The following is a 24,074-nucleotide window of genomic DNA, read 5'->3' as shown; positions in this document are numbered from 1 at the left end:
TTGTTTTCTGATTTTTCTGCATAAGGATTTTAAAATCAAGACCTTTGTGGGTTCACGTTGAATGAAAAAGAGCTTTCTGATTGCTGTGTAATATAAACCGTCGTTGTTATATAGGCTATAACATCGAGTATTTTAATGAAGCTGAATTCAAACAATTATTTGAGGTATTGTATGGGTCACATTAGCTATGAAATGCATTTTATTTTAAAAAAAAAAACAAAAAAAAAAATACATCTTTCATAAGTTTTAGAAAAGACAGAAGAAATTTAAATTAAAACACGTAATCATTGAAATTGCAACATAAACTTGATGGTGTAATTAATGAGAAACATGGTTGAATTAATGAGAAAGTTGAAGATTTAATTAATGAGAAATATGGTTGTATTAATTATAAACATAATGGTTGAGTCAATAAGAAACATGATTGTTGAAATAAATACAAACATTATTGTTGAATTGAGAAAAATGGTTTAATGTATGAGAAACACGGTTGGATTATTAACAAACATAATTAACGAGAAAAATGATTATTGAAAAAAAAATTAGAACAATGATGTTTGAATTAATCTTAATGCTCAAATGAATGAAAACCATGAGAAATATTGTAATTGATTTAGTGAAAACCATGTTGATTGAATAAATGAAAAACATTGTGCTTGTACAAAACGGTGTTGTAAAAAATGATTAGATCTTAATGTTTCTAACAGTTAACCGAACGGTGGTTAATGTTCGAGTCAGGAAATCTGACAGATGAGCAAGCAACGATGATCGAACGGTGGCTACTGTTCGAATCAGAATAACTAAGCGAACGGTAACAGATGAGCAAACAGCGGTGACCGAACAGTGTCGAGTCTGTTTACTCGAACATCAGGTCCGTAATTCGATTGCCTGAGTTCTTGGAAAAACTGAAACACATATAAAGCTTAGAATTAGCTGTATAATACACGTTTATACCGTTAGCTGTGCCGTTATTCTTTAAAGAGGAAAAATAGTACTGCAACAAAAGTATAATACATTTGTATACAGTTAGTAGTGCCTTTACTCTTTAAATAGAAAACCAGAGTTTCTTCCGGGCATCTCTTCAGGTCCATTTTAGAATTACTACTACTGTATTAATTAGCGTATGGGGACGGGTGGTCTAACTGTAGAGAGCTAGACTGCTAACCAGAAAGTCTCGAGTTCACATCCGGTTCCAAGTCTGTAGAATGTCCAGCCAACTATGAAATGTTCCTAACTCACGTTAAGGAAACAAAAACGGCTGGACATCACTACCACTTCATATGCCGAGGTCTCTGAAGCAGATGAACTCTACTTCACCTTCCCCATGTGTGTTGATCTGAGCAGGGTCGTGACTCAAAGCATAATCCAATTTATAACCAAACCTAACTAAAGACACAACAATATTTTATTTACAAAAAAAAAATACCACACTCTACTCATCTAAACAGAGTTCATTATAACATATGTATAAAAGATATAACTTAATAATAGTCATGTATAGTAATAAACTAAGGTTGTTGGTGAACGCAAAGAGGAACATATCAAAGACCTGCCAAACACAGAACGAACCAAAATAAATAACTGGTGGATAGTGAAACAAATAATAATAATAAAATTCTTTGAATTTTTATGCCTGTCGTTCGACAGAATTTGCTGCATATTAGAATAAAACTAGGTCTCCTGACCACTATCATAAATCCTAGTAACCCCCCTCCCCCCCCATCCACACACACAGTTCGCCTTAATTCCTTTGCTTGGCTCCAACTTAAATCTCAGTCCTAATCCAACTTAATTTGTAAACTGTATTACTTCACACAATTTTTTTTCGTTGGTATATCTTTTGAACCAGTATGATCCAGTGTAATCCGCGTTATCGAGTGTGATCCGTGTGATCCAGTGTGATCGAGTGTGATCCAGTGTGATCCGTGTGATCGAGTGTGATCCGTGTGATCGAGTGTGATCGAGTGAGATCGAGTGTGATCCGTGTGATCGAGTGTGATTGAGTGTGATCCAATGCTCTCATCCAGTGTGATCCAGTGTGATCCAATGTGGCCCAGTGTGATCCATTGTGATCCAATGTGATCCATTGTGATCCAATGTGATCCAGTGTAGTCCAATGCTCTCATCCAGTGTGATCCAATGTGATCCAATGCTCTCATCCAGTGTGATCCAATGTGATCCACCACCAGTACGTAATAAAGCCCCAGTAAACACAAAGACTGTGACCTTATACGTTCTTATGTCTACCTTCCGTATTCTAATTATACTCAATGTTTACATTTTTTTTCATTAACAGTAATTAAGCTAATAAAATTCCCCTTTCGAACCTGATGGTCCATGGGGCAAGTGAAGTAGAGCCCACCTGTTTCATTTATTGTGCCTGCTTCCAAGCCCCTCTCTAGTTTGATGTAACCTCTATCGCCAATACACTATCCAGATGGCTTTATAATTTTCACTGAAGCCTCTTTCAATCCTCATAGAAAATTTAACACCGCAAGCAGCATATCCCGTTACGTTTTTAGTAGTGTTGAAAAGCTTAAAAACAATTCTCACTTCAAGGCAACGGGCGAATTAATTCGGGTGGTACGGCTAAGCAAATTGTAACCTACCTTTTGTAGCCGAACCACAGGGGGAGCCCGATGAGGGGCCCCAGTATGGCGATGAACCAGAAGGCAATGAGCCCCACCACACTGACGGCTGCAGAAGAGCGGTGAGAAATATAAGAGAGTGCCTTCCCCTTCTACAAGGTAGAGTTGATTTACGATGCTAAGGTTAGAGGTCATTCATTATTTTTTAAAGTGCACTTTTAGAGCATTATGGTCCGTGGGGTAGGTGAAGTAGAGTACACCTGTTTTAATGACCCTGGCATATGAAGTGATAGTGTGGTCAGCATTATGTCCAGCCGTCTTTACATTCCCTAGCGTGAGCCAGGTACCCATCAGAGATCCGAACTCGGGACTTACGACTTAGCAGTCGATCGTTCTACTATCTGACCACGTCATTGCCCAATTCCTATTATATAACTTCGGTATAAAAAATATTATTGACCCACTGCTGGGTAGGGGGGTGGAGGTGGCTTATATACTAAGTCAAAATACAAATTGAATAATTTACAAATTGTAATACTCTCAAAGCCACTCTCTTGGAGAAACGAATCCTATCTATTTACATTGTTTCACTTGCTGTACCCAAAATTACTGTGTATATTGTGGTTTAAAATGCCATTGAAATGCGTACATTTGCAGGCTAAACATTGTGTGTTTATTGTAGTATGGACGTATACTAAAGAAATTCAACATGTATACGTCATCAGGTACCCAGGGACCCGACAACGAAACCTGAGTCCACACTAGACTCTTTCGGAATCTCCCCCCTCCACCCTCATTTTTTGTTTGAACGTCTCAGAATAGAGGACCCCCTGTATGATACCACAGTCGCTTTATTTGAAATATTTGTTATAACATCTAAAGGCTGCTTATTTACAAAGCGAATATACGCCAAACCTGCTTACACTTAAATTGCTTACTTATGTACTTAAAAGGCATACATTTACCCACACTGATTACACTTACAAGGCTTACAGATACCAAGCATGCTCGAACCTAAAAAGCTTACATTTACCCACACTGCTTACACTTACAAGGCTTACAGATACCAAGCAGGCTCGAACCTAAAAAGCTTACATTTACCCACACTGCTTACACTTACAAGGCTTACATTTACCCACACTGCTTACACTTACAAGGCTTACATTTACCCACATTGCTTACACTTACAAGGCTTACATTTACCCACACTGCTTACACTTATAAGGCTTACATCTACCAACACTGCTTACACTTAAAAGGCTTACATTTACCCACACTGATTACACTTACAAGGATTACATCTACCCACACTGCTTACACTTAAAAGGCTTACATTTACCCACACTGCTTACACTTACAAGGCTTACAGATGCCATATTTCCGCTCTGTACAGTCCCTACCACCACATTTCTTTGAACATGAGTACTTGCAGTTGTAGCCAAATGTCATTTCAGGACAAGCTGTAACAGAGCCATTTATTTAAAACTCTTGGAAATGTTAAAAGTTATTGATGTAAAACTCTAGGAAATGCTGTTAAAAGTCATTGATTTAAACTCTAGGAAATGTTAAAAGTCATTGATTGGCCCCACACTCAACAAGCTTTTTGTAGAATACTCAAACAGGCCTCAAAATGAACAGAATAGAAAGAGGCTAACCAAGGCAGACCTGGAGACATGACCTGGAAAAAGACATCAAGTAGATTGGATACACCTGGGGACAGTTGGAGAGACTAGCTCAGGACAGAGATGCATGACACCAGTTCTATAATACGTGTTTAACATTAAATAATCAGTTCTCTACGTACGTGTCTGGCATTAAATGATCAGTTCTCTACGTACGTGTTTAGCATTAAATGATCAGTTCTATAAATACGTATTTAACATTACATGATCTCTATACATACGTGTTTTTCATTATATGTTCAATTATGTACGTAGGTGTTTAACAGTAAATGATCAATTATGTACGTAAGTATCCGCCATAAAATAATCAGTTCTCTACGTACGTGTTTTGCATTAAATAATCAGTTCTCTACATAAGTGTCTGGCATTAAATAATCAGTTCTCTACGTACGTGTCTGGCATTAAATAATTAGTTTTTTACGTACGTGTCTGGCAGGCGGGACCTGTCCATCCCTCCTTACAGACTGGACAATAGCCTGAATCTTTGACACACTCGACCTCACAATTGGAGCAGTCACCGGCACAATCTAGCCCAAACCTGCCTCGTGGACACGCTGATTGGTTGAAAATCAAACAAATATAACTTAACTTCACAATAATAAGATGTTAAATGCATTGAAACATACGTGCCGTCTCTACTAGACTAGCCGTCGGTACCCGTTACACCTGAATAAAATGCCTGTATATTTTAATGTTAAACTTTATAAAATAGCCCTTGGTCAAAACGCAATGTGCTTTACTACACGTTGAACGTGTGCCAAAGAGGGTTCGAACTCGAGACTTTTCTGTTTAGCAACCTTGAGCTTTACCGACTCGACCACGCCGACCGCCCTTGAGATGATGTTATTATCTCCTATGTAATCATTGAATATATTAATCTTTATATCGATTTTTAATTAATAATTTAATATCTAGTGAAATTTTTAAAATATAAGAAATTAGACATTCTTGTGTTGTCATCTATGACAAATAGTCTGGGCAGTTTTAACGTAAATCGCTGCATTAGAAGTTGATCAAATTGAGTTACAAGTTTTGTCACAACCCAAACACGGAAGTTCTAAAAAAATAAAAAAATAAAAGCTTTTTCTGTTATTAGGTCCAGAACAAAGTGCCGAAATGTCCCTGGCAGATTAGTTGAAAATTGTTTTTTCCCATTTATTCAAATTCTTTTCCGCATATAAAAAAAACTGTATTGTTTTTTTTTTATACGTGTTACTCTGTATTAGAACGAGACCTTGCGTATTTTGATAAAAAAAATACACAAGAAATTAGCCGGATGGTAGAGCGTGCGACTGTTAACCCGAAAGTCTGAAGTTCACACCATCTCTTCATACGCCGATCTAACAGAAACAAATAAACTCTACTTCATCTGCCGTAAAGTTCCAAAGGGTAAATTACTTAATAACTTGTGCAGGAGAATTGCTAATGAAGCCGAGTGTAAAATGACCCCCCCTCCTCTTCCACACACAAATGTACCCTGAAATTACCCCCCCCCTTCTTTCACACACAAATATACCATGAAATGACCCCCCTTTCCACACACAAATGTACCCTGAAATGACCCCCCCCCTTCTTTCACACACAAATATACCATGAAATGACCCCCCTTTCCACACACAAATGTACCCTGAAATGACCCATCCCCTCCCCCTCTTTCACACACAAATGTCCCATGAAATGCCCCCAACCCTCCTTTCCAACACAAAAATGTTCCCTAAAATGACCCCCCCCCCGCTTACACACACAAATGTACCCTGAAATGACCCCCCCCCCCCCACAATTTTCTTCCAAACACAACTAAAGCGCCGTCGGCGACTACTCACACCACTTCATACACTATCGTACTCACCGTTTGCACACGTTTTCCCTGAATTGCAGTACGTCTCCTCCAGTTCCTCATCCCCACCTAGACAAGGGTAACCGTCGTTCTTGGGGGCGGGGCTGTTACACAACCTCCTGACGATCAAGTCGTTATGATATGAATACATTAGTCACCGTCAACGGCATAGGCAGTGAGGGGTGGGGTAAACTGTTTGAGGTTATTAATCTTTCCGTTTGGGCATTATTCAAAATGTTTACTTTTCTACATCTAATATTACTTTCATATAGTAATTTCGGAATATATATATATATATATATATATATATATATATATATATATATATATATATATATATATATATATATATATATATATATATATATATATATAAAGAGAGAGAGAAAGAGAGAGAGAGAGAGAGAGAGAGAGAGAGAGAGATGGTTCAACGACAAATGCCCACATGACACTTGTAGAAATGCCAGAATAGGGCAAATGTCCGAATTGACGTAAAAAGGAATGGGACAAATACTCGATTGGCCTTTCTCCGAAAATTCCAAAAGAGGCCAGAATGTACCTTATTCTTTTTGAGCGTTGATTAATGCCAAAATGTCCGTAGAGAATTTAAATACGCCAAAACAACACGCAAATGAGTTTTTTTTTGTATTGAAGACAATTTTTAGCAAAGGCACGTCCATTCAACTTTCCATATAGAACTCACCAACTGTCTATATATTATATATAGCTCATCAACTTTCTCTATAGAGATTATCAACTTTCTATATATAGCTCATCAACTTTCTCTATAGAGATTATCAACTTTCTATATATAGCTCATCAACATTCTATATTGAGATCTTCATCATTCTATATAGTCCTCATCAACTTTATATAAAGAACTCATCAACTTTATATATATAGCTCATAAATTATATATACAGCTCATCATGTTTCTATGTAGAGCTCATCAACACAGTGGCGTAGCAAGGTCGGGTATCACATGGTGCGGCACTTAATGGTGTCACCACACAGAGGCGTAGCGACCCTTCCCGGGGACGAAATTTCAATTTTCGATTTGCACCCCGCTCCTTAAACTTTCTATTCGCACCACCTCAATTTTTTCTGTATATGTTTTGCTATTTTTTGCCTTGGTGTCACCCCCCCCCCTAAATGTTGTCACCCGGTGCGGTCCGTAACCCCTCGCCCCCCCCCCCGCTACGCCTCTGCATCAACATACTATAAAGAGCTCACGAGAGGCCGAAACACAATACAAGAACAATAAATTAATTAACTAATTAAAACGTCATCTAATGCGACCTGATGCTGACCTCCTGACGGTGTACTGGGACACCCCACACTCAGCCAGACACGTCCATTTGCTCCAGCCGCTCCAACCCCCAGCAACTGTGGGAGAATAAAGGTGTGTGTGTGGGGGGGGAGGTCAGTTCAGTGATGAGTTAGTGTGGTAAATACATTTTTAAAAAGTGAACGGTGTAAAGCAGGGGTCTCCAAACTACGGCCCGCGGGCTGGATGTGGCCCGCAAAGTCCTTTCATCGGCCCGCGGAGATCTTTTTGTCCAAGGAAAAATCGTTTGTTGGTGATGGCTGAGAAAAATCAAAGACATGCCTGGAAGAAACTGGCCCCCGAACTGAAATTTGATAGTTAATGCGGCCCTCGAACTGAAAAGTTTGGAGACCCTTGGTGTAAAGGAACGCCGTCTGTTTTAAAGCATTGCTGTAATGTTCAAAGTAATGTAATAATAATAATAACTAATAAGTAATTATTTTTACGTTTTTTTTTTTTGGAGGGGGGGGGGGGGGGGAGAGCGGTTAAGGTCGAGATGCTCCGGGGAGAGTAAGGGGGGGTGGTGAAGCTGTGCATCGAAACAATGCTTGAAAGAAACTCTACTTCTGTTTTTTCTACTTATTTATATATTAATGGAGAGTATTCCCTCCAACACAATTGGGCATTACAGATCAACCAGTTATACGCCGTGTGCCTGTTGAATCTGCTTCAGCCTGTTTTCTTCCTGCATTACGTCAGATCTAATAGTATAAACAGAAAACTGCGCGAAAAAAAAGTGCATAAAAGATTTTTTTAAATCGATAATTTAAAGACGCTAGCAAAGAAATAACTAGATGCACACTGCAGTTTAATAAAACCATTTATTTCCCACGAAATTCTGACCAAATGAAAGTGTGATTTGTTTGTGTTAGCACATTTTTCTGTTTCCTCAGTTTTGGTTTGCGCATTTTTCGCTGCGCATTTTTCAGGGACCTCTCTATTATCACGAGTAACCTGTCAGACCTCAACAGGCCGAAGAATCAAATTTTTCTAGAACCCATATTTTATGTTAGCCGCTAGACTACTTTTGTTTTCTACTATTAGTGCGTGCTACTTCCTTCCATGTTGTATAGAAAAAAGGAGAATGATGAAGGGACAGTTCCGTAGGGGTTAAACCCTATGAGCCAAAACTCCTTTTTTAGCAAGCGCTTGATCTAACCCTAAACCACATTTACCCCCCCCCCCCCCCACAGGAATTCTAAACCTTAAAAACATAAACCTTACCTGGGGCTGGACGGGCCAAATCTTCATCGCTCTTACCATCAAAATCGTCATCAAACTTTACTCCGTTTTCTAAATGATAAAAAAATGATAAAAAGTTGAAAACAGAACAAATACTGAGAAATTCGAATCTTTTAAAAACCCGAGTAGCGACCACTCTTGTCACTAAATAAAAATTAAATTCTTCTCTCAACCACACTCGACCTGTACTTGTCATTGATAATAATGTTAGTAAAAATTATTTGTGTTAAAATGTTCACAAAATTAATAAGACACATACCGGATCGTGTCAGCGAAAAATGGTATAGAATTAAAAGCGACAAAATGTTGCAAAATTCGAACAATACTTAAGATCCCGAGGGAATAACATTGTACACCTTAGTGTGTTACATTGTGTGGATAAAATACAAGTTGATTTATACATGTAAAAAGAAAGATAATTAAGAACACACCTTTCGCATAACTCACTACCTCCACAGACATCAGACATCAAGTTTTAGCACAAACCCTACTCCCTTACTTCCCCACACTTCGCACACCCAAATCCCCCATGTCTTTACCACTACACCCAGCAAATTTATACTTCCTCACAATCCGCTCAACACAAAACACCAACACACCCCCACACTCCAATCACCCCCACACTCCAATCACGCCCCCACTCCAAGTATCCACACACTTTAATCACCGACACACTCCAATCACCCACACACTCCAATCATCCAACCATCCCAATCAACCACACATCCCAATCCAACACACTACCCAATCCCTCACACACCGCATCCCATATAAACTCAAATCCCACATATTCCAAACCACCCTCACACCCCTATCCGTCACATAACCCTACATCTCAATTCCCCACACTCTGCACACCCTTCTCCCCCCCCCCTATACACACTTCAACCCCCCCATACACCCCCTCAACACAAACCCCTACACACCCCAACCCCCACTTCACCCCCGCCCCCCCCCCCCCACAAACCCCACGCCTTACTGCATGTGTCCGCTGAAGCGTCTAGATAAAAACAACTCGACGCTGCTGACTCCTCGTCTATCGCCCCGTCACAGTCGTTGTCCTTCATATCTCCGGGTGTAGGGGTCGTTACAGTACAAGATTCCTGGGGGTGGGGACAAGGGGTCAAAGGTGGGCAGTACCGTTTATTGCGGTAATTTAATAAAACAGTAAATATTAAAACTAATTTAGACGGGCAAACTATTTTATTATTAATATTATTATCTCATTGAACGTTTTATAAAAGATTATTTAGTTATTTTAATAGGATGGTTGAAACTTGTGCAATAAAGGTTACTTACTGTCACAAATTACAAGACTGACTTCACCAATTATATAACTGGTGTAATCAATAAACGTTTTCACTTCAAACTGAACATATTTTTGATTAAAATGATATTTTACTGTTACCTAACAACCTAATGTATGCTAAAGTCAGTTTGTGATGTAAAAAAAAATCTTACAAATCTATGTATTCTTCAAGTTGTTTTTAATATTTTCTTACGCGTCTTCATCTATCTCACAAATGTCATTATTTACTTAACTTATTTAACCAATTCGCATAATAATGTTGCCACATAGACCTACCATATTGATGTCACCACTGACCACACTGATGTCACCATTCATCTTAACCACATAACAGATCACCACTAACTCACTTACCATACCCATATCACCACTCACCTTATTAATATCACCACTCACCTTATTAATATCACCACTCACCTTATTAATGCCACCACTCACCTTATTAATATCACCACTCACCTAATTAATATCACCACTCACCTTATTAATGTCACCATTAATGTCACCACTCACCTTATGAATGTCACCATTAATGTCACCACTCACCTTATTAATGCCACCACTCACCTTATTAATGTCACCACTCACCTTATTAATGTCACCACTCACCTTATTAATGTCACCACTCATCTTATTAATGTCACCACTCACCTTATTAATGTCACCACTCACCTAATTAATGTCACCACTCACCTTATTAATGTCACCATTAATGTCACCACTCACCTTATGAATGTCACCATTAATGTCACCACTCACCTTATTAATGTCACCATTAATGTCACCACTCACCTTATGAATGTCACCATTAATGTCACCACTCACCTTATTAATGTCATCACTCACCTTATTAATATCACCACTCACCTTATTAATATCACCACTCACCTAATTAATATCACCACTCACCTTATTAATGTCATCACTCACCTTATTAATATCACCACTCACCTTATTAATATCACCACTCACCTTATTAATATCACCACTCACCTAATTAATATCACCACTCACCTTATTAATATCACCACTCACCTTATTAATATCACCACTCACCTTATTAATGTCACCACTCACCTTATTAATGTCACCACTCACCTTATTAATATCACCACTCACCTTATTAATGTCAGAACTCACCTTATTACTGTCACCACTCACCTTAATAATATCACCCCTCACCTTTTTAATGTCACCACTCACCTAATTAATGTCACCACTTTCCTTATTAATATCACCACTCACCTTATTAATATCACCACTCACCTAATTAATATCACCACTCACCTTATTAATGTCACCACTCACCTTATTAATATCACCACTCACCTTATTAATATCACCACTCACCTAATTAATATCACCACTCACCTAATTAATGTCACCACTCACCTAATTATGTCACCCCTCACCTTTTTCATGTCACCACTCACCTAATTATGTCACCACTCACCTTCTGAATGTCACCACTCACCTTATTAATATCACCACTCACCTTATTAATATCACCACTCACCTTATTAAAATCACCACTCACCTTATTAATATCACCACTCACCTAATTAATATCACCACTCACCTTATTAATGTCACCACTCGCCTCATTAATGTCACCACTCACCTAATTATGTCACCACTCACCTTATTAATATCACCACTCACCTAATTAATATCACCACTCACCTTATTAATGTCACCACTCGCCTCATTAATGTCACCACTCACCTAATTATGTCACCACTCACCTTCTGAATGTCACCACTCACCTTATGAATGTCACCACTCACCTTATTAATATCACCACTCACCTTATTAATGTCACCACTCACCTAATTATGTCACCCCTCACCTTTTTCATGTCACCACTCACCTAATTATGTCACCACTCACCTTCTGAATGTCACCACTCACCTTATTAATATCACCACTCACCTTATTAATATCACCACTCACCTTATTAATATCACCACTCACCTTATTAATATCACCACTCACCTAATTAATATCACCACTCACCTTATTAATGTCACCACTCGCCTCATTAATGTCACCACTCACCTAATTATGTCACCACTCACCTTATTAATATCACCACTCACCTAATTAATATCACCACTCACCTTATTAATGTCACCACTCGCCTCATTAATGTCACCACTCACCTAATTATGTCACCACTCACCTTCTGAATGTCACCACTCACCTTCTGAATGTCACCACTCACCTTATTAATATCACCACTCACCTTATTAATGTCACCACTCACCTTCTGAATGTCACCACTCACCTTATTAATATCACCACTCACCTTATTAATATCACCACTCACCTTATTAATATCACCACTCACCTTATTAATATCACCACTCACCTAATTAATATCACCACTCACCTTATTAATGTCACCACTCGCCTCATTAATGTCAACACTCACCTAATTATGTCACCACTCACCTTATTAATATCACCACTCACCTAATTAATATCACCACTCACCTTATTAATGTCACCACTCGCCTCATTAATGTCACCACTCACCTAATTATGTCACCACTCACCTTCTGAATGTCACCACTCACCTTCTGAATGTCACCACTCACCTTATTAATATCACCCCTCACCTTATTAATGTCACCACTCACCTAATTATGTCACCCCTCACCTTTTTCATGTCACCACTCACCTAATCATGTCACCACTCACCTTCTGAATGTCACCACTCACCTTCTGAATGTCACCACTCACCTTATTAATATCACCACTCACCTTATTAATATCACCACTCACCTTATTAATATCACCACTCACCTTATTAATATCACCACTCACCTTATTAATATCACCACTCACCTAATTAATATCACCACTCACCTTATTAATGTCACCACTCGCCTCATTAATGTCACCACTCACCTAATTATGTCACCACTCACCTTATTAATATCACCACTCACCTAATTAATATCACCACTCACCTTATTAATGTCACCACTCGCCTCATTAATGTCACCACTCACCTAATTATGTCACCACTCACCTTCTGAATGTCACCACTCACCTTCTGAATGTCACCACTCACCTTATTAATATCACCACTCACCTTATTAATGTCACCACTCACCTAATTATGTCACCCCTCACCTTTTTCATGTCACCACTCACCTTCTGAATGTCACCACTCACCTTCTGAATGTCACCACTCACCTTCTGAATGTCACCACTCACCTTATTAATATCACCACTCACCTTATTAATATCACCACTCACCTTATTAATATCACCACTCACCTTATTAATATCACCACTCACCTAATTAATATCACCACTCACCTTATTAATGTCACCACTCGCCTCATTAATGTCACCATTCACCTAATTATGTCACCACTCACCTTATTAATATCACCACTCACCTAATTAATATCACCACTCACCTTATTAATGTCACCACTCGCCTCATTAATGTCACCACTCACCTAATTAATGTCACCACTTTCCTTATTAATATCACCACTCACCTTATTAATGTCACCACTCGGCTCATTAATGTCACCACTCACCTAATTATGTCACCACTCACCTTCTGAATGTCACCACTCACCTTCTGAATGTCACCACTCACCTTATTAATATCACCACTCACCTTATTAATATCACCACTCACCTTATTAATATCACCACTCACCTTATTAATATCACCACTCACCTTATTAATATCACCACTCACCTTATTAATATCACCACTCACCTTATTAATATCACCACTCACCTTATTAATATCACCACTCACCTTATTAATATCACCACTCACCTAATTATGTCACCACTCACCTAATTATGTCACCACTCACCTTATTAATGTCACCACTCACCTTATTAATGTCACCACTCACCTTATTAATGTCACCACTCACCTTATTAATGTCAGAACTCACCTTATTACTGTCACCACTCACCTTAATAATATCACCCCTCACCTTTTTAATGTCACCACTCACCTAATTAATGTCACCACTTTCCTTATTAATATCACCACTCACCTTATTAATATCACCACTCACCTTATTAATATCACCACTCACCTTATGATTGCCACCACTCACCTTATTCATGTCACCACTCATCTAATTAATGCCACCACTCACCTTATTAATGTCAGAACTCACCTTATTACTGTCACCACTCACCTTAATAATATCACCCCTCACCTTTTTAATGTCACCACTCACCTAATTAATGTCACCACTTTCCTTATTAATATCACCACTCACCTTATTAATATCACCACTCACCTTATTAATATCACCACTCACCTTATTAATGTCACCACTCACCTTATTAATGTTACCACTCACCTTATTAATGTCACCCCTCACCTTATTAATATCACCACTCACCTTATTAATATCATCACTCACCTAATTAATATCACCACTCACCTTATTAATATCATCACTCACCGTATTAATGTCACCACTCACCTAATTAATGTCACCACTCACCGTATTAATGTCACCACTCACCTAATTAATGTCACCACTCACCTAATTAATGTCACCACTTACCTCACCGATATCACCACTCACCTTATTAATGTCACCACTCACCTTATTATATTACAACTCACCTTATTCATGTCACCTAATTATGTCACCACTCACCTTATTAATGTCACCATTAATATCACCACTCACCTTATTAATGTCACCACTCACCTAATTAATGTCACCACTCACCTAATTATGTCACCACTCACCTTATGAATGTCACCAACGTTGGAGCTAACGGCAAACAGACCCGCCCCGACGTTCGTGTGGTAGTAAAAATAGCAGCCAAAGGGCGTGCCGTTCTCCGTGTATACCACGTGATACCCGGGCATGGAGTCCAGTTCGTACATCTGCCAGTCGTTGTGCTCCACCCACTCTTTACTGACATCAAATAGAAGCAAAAAAAATTCACTTCTCAATGTGATACTGCATAATTTTTCTGTGTACATACACAAACACACAGAGAAACTCACACACATGTTTACTTAGTTGTATAATGGTGGGAATGCTACAACATGTAACGACAAGTGACAAACTCGCACACATGTCGACTTTGTTGTACAATGGTGGGAATACCACGCCATATAACGACACATGACAAACTCACACACATGTCGACTCAGTTGTAAAATGGTGTGAATACTACGCCATATAACGACACATGACAAACTCACACACATTTCGACTCAGTTGTAAAATGGTGTGAATACTACGCCATATAACGACACATGACAAACTCACACATTTCGACTCAGTTGTACAATGGTGGGAATATTACGCCATATAACGACACATGACAAACTCACACACATTTCGACTCAGTTGTACAATGGTGGGAATACCACGCCGTATAACGACACATGACAAACTCACACACATGTCGACTTAGTTTACAATTGTGGGAATACCACGCCATATAACGACATATGAGAAACTCACACACGTGTCGACTTAGTTTACAATGGTGGGAATACCACGCCATATAACGACATATGAGAAACTCACACACGTGTCGACTTAGTTGTACAATTGTGGGAATAGCACGCCATTTAACGAGACATGAAAAACTCACACAAATTTCGACTCAGTTGTACAATGGTGTTAACGCTACGCCGTATAACGACACATGACAAACTCACAAGATTTCTTCCTGGTCCTGCCATATCCCGTCTATGAGCAGCCAGCGGTACTGGAACCGTCGCAGTACCAGACACATTTTGTAGACGTGGAGTATGGTATCTTTCTTGTTATGGGGCATGCTGGTTACAGATGTAAAAAAATGATGCAGTTGATTAGCAAAATGACGATGTATTGCCTGGACTAAAGACAGCATGCGTAATAGAAATGTGAATAGAGCGTAGTAAAAATTTTGACGAGTCGATGACCACTCATTTAATGTGGAATGGCATAATTAGGCGAAGTTCAGTGGGCAATATATGGCATAGTATGACGACACTAGTACAATGCTATGCAGTTTATTAGCAAAATGATGATTGATTGCCTATATTAAAATCAGCATGCATAATAGAAATGTAAATAAAGAGCAGTATAATTTTGACAAGTCGATTACCACTCATTTAGTCAGATCACTAGACCTAGATCAGTTGACCTTTTAGAACTAGTATAACTTTGATACAACATCGTGGCGTCACTTGTTCATTACTACGGTGAAATACCAGGTGTATGACGTCATACTATACACGGTAAGAACACCACAATACCATGACTTTTTTTAGTGCTGTCTGACGTCATACGGTGCAACGGTACAACGCTATAACACTACTGCACCATGACGTCAGTAAAAACGCAAGTAAAAATTAAGCCTTTATGAAAAATAATAGTATTTACAAGAAAATATACGTTATACTTTTTGAGCCTTCACTGCTAAATATTTTCGCTTATAATGTTTATTTTCCCCCAAAACATACAATAATTTAAGTGCATTTTAATTTATACAAAAGAAAAAAAAAATAATACTTCCAAAGATAATAGTTGTATTGAAACTATTGAAATTAACTGCTACTTAAATTACACAAAAAGAAATAAAATCATTTCCAAAAATAGTAGTTGTATTTAAACTATTAAAATTGACTGCTATTTAAATTAGACAAAATTAACTAAAATTGCTTCAAAAAATAGTAGTTGTATTGAAACTATTAAAATTAACTGCTATTTAAATAAGATAAAAAGAAATAAAATTACTTCGAAAATTGGAAATTGTTTTGAAACAATTGAAATTAAATGCTATTTAATTTATACAAAAGAAAAATTACTTCCAAAGATAGTAGTTACATTGAAACTATTTAAATTAATCGTTATTTAAATTAGACAACAAAATAAAATTACTTCCAAAAATAGTAGTTGTAGTAGAGTTCGGTGGGTATGAGCTGGGTGTAGACGGGGTTGACGTCGCACTTGATGTCGGAGAGGTAGAGGAACACCGCCACGGGCAAGTTGGACGTGACTACAGCAACCGTTTTGCCGTCCTTGGGGTTAGTTGACTAGAAGAGACAGGATGAGTTACGTAGGTGGTTTTTGTGTGGTTCATTAACATTGAGGAAATGTGGTGAATTCAATAGTTCATTTATATTGAGGGAAAAGGATGAGTTCAATAGGTAGCATTTGTGTGATTCATTAACATTTAGGTAATAGGAAGGCTCAATAGGTGGTATTGTGTAGTTAGTTACATATATTTTCAACTCTTGCATTATTCTAAACTCTTACATGTATTCCCAACCCTTACATCTATTCTAAACTCTGATGGGTACCTAACTCACGTTAGGGAAAGTAAAGGCGGCTGGACATAGGGCTGACCACACTATCTATTCATATGCCGAGGTCACAGAAACAAGTGAACTTTATTTCAATTGCCCCATAGACCGTCAGGTTTGAAAGGGAAACTTTACTTTTTACATGTATTCTCAACCCTTACATGTATTCTGAACACTTACATGTATTTTCAACTCTTACATGTATTCTAAACACTTACATGTATTCTCAACTCTTACATGTATTCCAAACTCTTACATGTATTCCCAACCCTTACATGTATTCTCAACTTTTACATTATTTTCAACCCTTACATGTAATGTCAACTCTTACACGTACACTTACCTCATATACACTACCAGCAGAGACCAACCACACCCTCTCTGGGATATTGTTTCGATGGAAATTCACCGACAGACTTGTGCGAGCTACCGAAGCAATCACTCGCAATAGCGTGTTGTATTCACCACTCACTTTTAAGATGATGTATTTCTTGCCCAACGAGTTGCTGGGAAGCGGCATGTCTATGTATAGAACATTGGGAATAAAAGTAGGGTTAGAGAAGTTTATTTGTTTGGACGTGTTGCTTGTAGATTGTTTATAAAAAAATATGAGTCTGGAAGTTCATTTAAAAGATGGTATGTGTGTAGTTCATTTTTTAAGGTACGATGTATGCTGTTCATTTGTAAAAGACAAAATGTTGGAAGTATATTTATAAAGACGTAGTTTCTTATTAAGTTCAATTAAATAATATATAGCCTTGCTCGCATATACTTACTTTCTCATAACTAACACTTATCCTTGCTTACCTATACTTTCTCATAACTAATACATAGACTAACTTACCTATACTTACTTTCTCATAACTAATACATAGACAAACTTACCTATACTTACCTTCTCATAACTACTACTAAGTTTTACTCACCTATACTTACTTTCTCATTATTAATACATTGACTTGCTTACCTACATGTAGGCTATCACATATTACCTATAAACATGTTCTCTTATACTTGGCCTATCATAGAATTTATATAAACATCCTTACCTGCACTTAGCTTTTGAAAGCTTGAATACAAGCATTCAACGTCATTCAAATCTACAGTTCCACAATAGGCGATCATAAGCCCAAATGGCTTGTTACCAGCCATGGTGACGCCTAGAATGAGTATATATATATATATATATATATATATATATATATATATATATATATATATATATATATATATATATATATATATATATATGTGTGTGTGTATATATATATATATATATATATATATATATATATATATATATATATATATATATATATATATATATATATATATATGTGTGTGTATATATATATATATATATTATATATATATATGTATTGGTATATATATATATATATATATATATATATATATATATATATATATATATATATATATATATATATATATATATATATATATATATATATATATATGTATTGGTATATATATATATATATATATATATATATATATATATATATATATATATATATATATATATATATATATATATATACAAGTGTGTATGTGTAAAAATAAGTAATCTTTGAAGACTGGTAGCAAACGTGAAACACTCAAATATCGGCTAATGACTGATGTCTGTAAGTCTAGGTGTAAGTGTTTTCTTCTAAACGCTTGCGTCATGTAACCTAAAGTTTACCTTACAGCAAGCCCCCAGTCAGATCGATGTACTCACCATATTTGACGTGAGGCCCCATATACCCTGGAAGGTAATTACACACAATGTCTAGGAACAGGTAGGCCCGTCCAGCCCTGGGGAAATGCAACTAGTTAAGAGCTGTTGTTTATACTCGAATGCAAATCTTTACATGTATACAGGTTAAAAGACGTTTTGTTTTAATAACGTACACGCTGTAAATCAATCAAAGCCTCTATGGTCAAAGTCCCTATGATCAAAGCCCCTATATTCAAAGTTACTATGGTCAAAGCCACTATGTTCAAAACCCCTACAGTCAAAGCCCCTATAGTCAAAGCCCCTATAGTCAAAGCCCTTTGGTCAAAACACCTATGGTCAAAATCCTTATAGTCAAATCTACTATGGTCAAAGCTACTATGTCAAAGCTACTATGGTCAAAGCCCCTATGGTCAAAACCCCTATGGTCAAAACCCCTATGGTCAAAACCCCTATAGTCAAAGCCCCTATGGTCAAAGCCCAGCCCTGGTCATCCACCTATGGTGAAAGAACTCCCATAAAACCCCTACAACATTAAAAAAAAAACTGCTAATCGCCTACGGAAGATTTGTTTTAAAAAAAGAAATTCCTTGCGTAAATTGAATGTCAATAAAAAAAAACTATGTAGGTAAATTGAAGATTAGATTTTGAAATGTCACAAGGGTAAATTGAGAGCCAAAAATTTACATGGGTAACACGCATTTTAATAATTAAAAACAATTACATTGGTAATGTTAAATTTAAATTGTAAAATATTACAATGGTAAACTGAAGATTAAGTTTTAAAATAATATATTGGTAAACAGAGGATTTAATTTTAAAACATTACATGGATAAACTGAAGATTAATTTTTGTTTAAAATTACAAGGGTAAAATGAAGATTACATTTAAAAAATAATTATAATGGTAAACTGAAGATTAAATTAAAAAAATAATTACAAGGGTAAATTGAGCGTCCTCTCGACCTCGTAGAAAAGTTCGTCAATCTGCTGTCGGTCAGACTCGACCATTCTAACAGTCGTATCGTCGTCGCGACTAAACACGACGATACTCGTGGACTTCCTGTAGCCATAGACCAAGTTAAAACATCAGAATACACGTTTTTTTAAAAATATTATTATTTATCACTATTATTCATCACTATCATTATCATTTTTTATCAAACAACACGGGTTTAAATCATTACTTATTTTATGTTTCAGCATCGTTGTTAAAAAAAAAAACGAAAATAAATCGAACAAAAAATAATGGGTCATCTAAAATAACGTAACACTTTTTTGGACGATCTCTTCCCTCCCTCCGTCACTCATCGTCACAATAGGCCAGACCCCTCATTAAATGACGTCACACCTCAGCCTACACCCCCCCTCCTGAAAATTGCAGTTGATTTTTCTTAAAACAGCGATATTTTTTCCAAAATCTTGTCTGAACTCTATAAACAGAGTATTTTATGTTCATCAATTTCTATTATAATTTATTAAAACTGTTTTCTAAAACGCGAAATAACGGCTAAAATACGTTTTCCAACATTGTCTTTTTTATATTGCAAAAGTGTGACGTCACACCATCTGAACCCCCCCCCCCCCCCCTCCCCCTCGTCACACACCGACACAAAATTACGGACCCCCCCCCCCCTTTGATTGTGACGTCATTTATGGACAACCCCTAAATAAACAAAAAAACAACAATACATTAGACAAGACTTCATTTTAAGCACAATAAATTGACCTACAATTTGTAGTAGAACCTGTATTCGGTGCCATAGGCGGCCACGGGGAGGACGTGGTAGGCATCTGATTTCATTACGTCAGAGTGGAACACGGCAACGTTGAACACATAATCCGCCCTCAGCTCAAACGTTGGGATTAAACTGTCAGGTTAGGATTTACAAAACACTAAAACACTATTAGGGGCTTTTTTTGTCTCGTAAAAGAATGTTGACACCAATGCCACCGTGATAAATGTATTACATACAAATACCAGGGTTTCTTTCAGAGCTTTTTCTCCTGCGGGGGGGGGGGGGGGGTGGGGGCACTTGATATTTGTTCTATATAAAGTACATTTCGTTCAAGGGGTTGTAGAGATGCGGAAAATTTTCTTCGGGAAGGGGGTGGGGCGAAAAGATGCCTGACTAGATAAAATTGTGTTTTTTTGTAAAGATTTAAATCAGCTAGAAATGGTTGGAAGTTTTTTTTTTTAATTTGCATACTCCTTAACTTTGTGTAACTGTACACGCCGTGTTGAGTTCTGCAATGTGTCAATTTGTATTGTATACATAAGGGAATTAATTCATCACCATTTCCTCCACCTCCAACCTTTATTGTCAATTAACAAAGGAAATATCCCCCTCCACCCGCCGCCACCCATTTCATTCATGATATCAGTAAAGTGAAAAACATTTCATTTTATATATTGCCTGTGATAGGCAGACATGGTATAAATAAGCAAAGGCACTTTTTTCATTCAGGAACATTTACTTACAAATCTTGCCCTAAATACTTATCTATTTTCCTATAACTAACCACAACCCTAACTTAAGTCAGATACCAATTATGGCTGGGTGGACTCAATGTCTCTCACTCTAGCTCCGGGCTAAACCGTCCCATAACCCTAACCCATTCACTATCCACATCACTATATATATATATAAATATATATATACATATACATATACATATATATATATATATATATATATATATATATATATATATATATATATATGTGTGTAAATATTAATATATATACATATATATATATATATATATATATATATATATATATATATATATATATATATATATATATATACATGTAGTGGATATGCATGTATGTAGGCCTAACGATAATTATACTAATTATACTAACGGATGCTGTTACTAACTGGGACTTGTGATACGAGTCGACCTCAATCTCCTCGTATATTCCTCTAGTAAGGTGAAGTGTGGCGTTGATAACCTCATCGGAATTCAGGTACAACTTTCTGAACACCACGTCGAAGGGGTTGGGGGACATGGTGGTCAGGATCACGAGGCTGGGGCCTTGGTAGATGAAGGGAACTGTGAACAGGTAGTGTTTCCCTGTCGGTGTGTTCACCGCTGGAAGAAAAGCAAGAGATCTTTAATTAATTAACTAATTAATTAATGAAAATTGGTTTTCTTTTTTTCTGAAGAAGTATTCAATGTTTCTTCCAGACTTTTTTCTCCGGGGGGGGGGGGGCACTTGAAATTTTCGGGGGGGGGGGGGCGGTAGACTTTCTTCGGGGGGGGGGGCGGACACTGTTAAAAGTATATATTTTCTATATAAATTATATAAATTTCATTTCGTTCGGGGGGGGGGGGAGGGGGGCGGTAAAAAATTTTCGGGGGGGGGGGGGGGGGGGGGGGCGAAACTCTGGAAGTATTGCATGTTGGTCTTGACGTAACAAGAATCGAAAAATTGTGATGTTATTGTAATTACTTTTAATGTTTTTGTTTTCTTTTCGAATTAAAAAAATGTAATGAACATGACGATTGTATGTGTAAGCAATGGTTTCCTTCATTTTTTCTTTGGTGCGGGTTGGGTCAGGCTGGGGCAGATTTAGGGGTGTGGATTATGTAAGCGTATGAAAAAAAAACAACTGATAACGATTTAATAATTAAGAAATTATAAATTAGAACGACATCGTTGTGAGATGTTGGAGTTTAAGTCATTTTATGTCCTTCTGATGTCTACAGGACATGTTAGAAAAACTAAGGCGGGAATAGTGCTGATCTTATTATTTCCTTTTATCTAAAGTCATTGAAAAGGTTAAACTATTTTTGGTTATTAATTATTATCTTATCCCGATCGTGCCTAAGACACATGGGACAGATGAAGTAGAGTACACCTGCTTCAGATATATGACATATAAAGGGATAGTGTGTTCAGCACTATGCCCAGTCTCCTTTTTTTCCCAACTTGAGCTAGGTACCCTTCATAGCTGGGTGGACTCAGGGACGTTCTAATGACTTATACCCGGATTTGAATTTTTAACTATTTTATCTGCCCTATTTTTCTTAGCCACAAACCGAGTAAGATACTGCCGATAACAATACATCACAACAAAGTTAGGTTTATATTCATCTCGCAAGATTAGTCTACAAGTGGGTATCACGATATTAATCCCGCAAGATTACTGTACACGTGGGTATGACGATGATTTATAGCTGACTCGCCAATTGCTATTTATATGGGAAGGCCTGGCCGGCAGATAGAGCCTCTGCAGCTAATTTATGAGTCGCGAGTTCGGATCCTGGACCCGAACTCAGACGTCCATGAGTCCAACTGTCTCTGACCTACCTGAATAAAAATAAGTCAGATTTGTCTATTGTATCGACATACATCTTTATTTACTCTTTTAGCCGTATTTTTTAACGTAGAGGAAGATGTTGAAATGGTATTACCTCCAGTTTCAGCACGTAGTAAACACAACATAAAGCCAACTACCCACACTCGCACATGTTTTGATTTTGAAATCAACATCAGCTGAAAGAGAAATAGCAATCCAGAATACTGAGCCATTCTCAGGTTAAAAGTCAGTAAAATGGATGAGTTGTTGTTCTCTTTGGGGTGGGTTATGGTTTGATTTAGTGTTATAGTAATTGTTATTTTACCGTTTTTCCGTGAGACGTGAATCGCTTTTGCCCTTAAGTTGTCATAATTTGTTTATTTTAGAATCTTGCCACAGCAATACTTAGCCAAAATTTTGATCATAAGTATAACTAAAGTATCATAACTATAACTAAATATAAATATAACTCTAGCTGTCTAGCAGTAACATAGATCTAGAGTCTATATTATACATTTAGATATAGAATCTAGATTACAATTACTGCACATAAACATTTGTGACTAAAATATTATAATTAGATTATATATATATATATATATATATATATTATAATTAGAATGTAAATACCATGTCAAATTAAAATTTCAAAAAGTTAGGAATGTAATAATATCTAGATCTAGATCTATCTCTATATATCCAGTGAAAATCGAAAGTATTGAA

At 37.1% G+C, this 24,074-nt stretch overlaps 1 protein-coding gene across 1 annotated transcript; it reads right to left on the bottom strand.

The window, feature by feature from the left end:
• Nucleotides 1–809: 809 nt before the first annotated feature.
• Nucleotides 810–19,123, bottom strand: LOC131948765 (uncharacterized). The gene is made up of 14 exons (XM_059310441.1): nucleotides 19,045–19,123; nucleotides 18,353–18,463; nucleotides 17,647–17,825; nucleotides 16,879–17,033; nucleotides 15,672–15,791; nucleotides 14,742–14,913; nucleotides 9,656–9,779; nucleotides 8,659–8,727; nucleotides 7,418–7,493; nucleotides 6,120–6,226; nucleotides 4,696–4,824; nucleotides 3,947–4,048; nucleotides 2,610–2,697; nucleotides 810–905 (listed from the first exon to the last, which is right to left on the bottom strand). Exons 1-14 carry the CDS (start codon nucleotides 19,064–19,066, stop codon nucleotides 857–859), a joined length of 1,503 nt encoding a protein of 500 aa, XP_059166424.1. The 5' UTR covers nucleotides 19,067–19,123; the 3' UTR covers nucleotides 810–856.
• Nucleotides 19,124–24,074: the final 4,951 nt, after the last annotated feature.

Source organism: Physella acuta, unplaced genomic scaffold (assembly GCF_028476545.2).
Source record: "Physella acuta isolate Inbredline_101_S28 unplaced genomic scaffold, ASM2847654v3 ptg000659l, whole genome shotgun sequence".
Lineage (NCBI taxonomy): Eukaryota > Metazoa > Mollusca > Gastropoda > Physidae > Physella > Physella acuta.
Note: the sequence above shows the minus strand (reverse complement) of the source record. Positions and strands in the feature narration are given on the sequence as shown.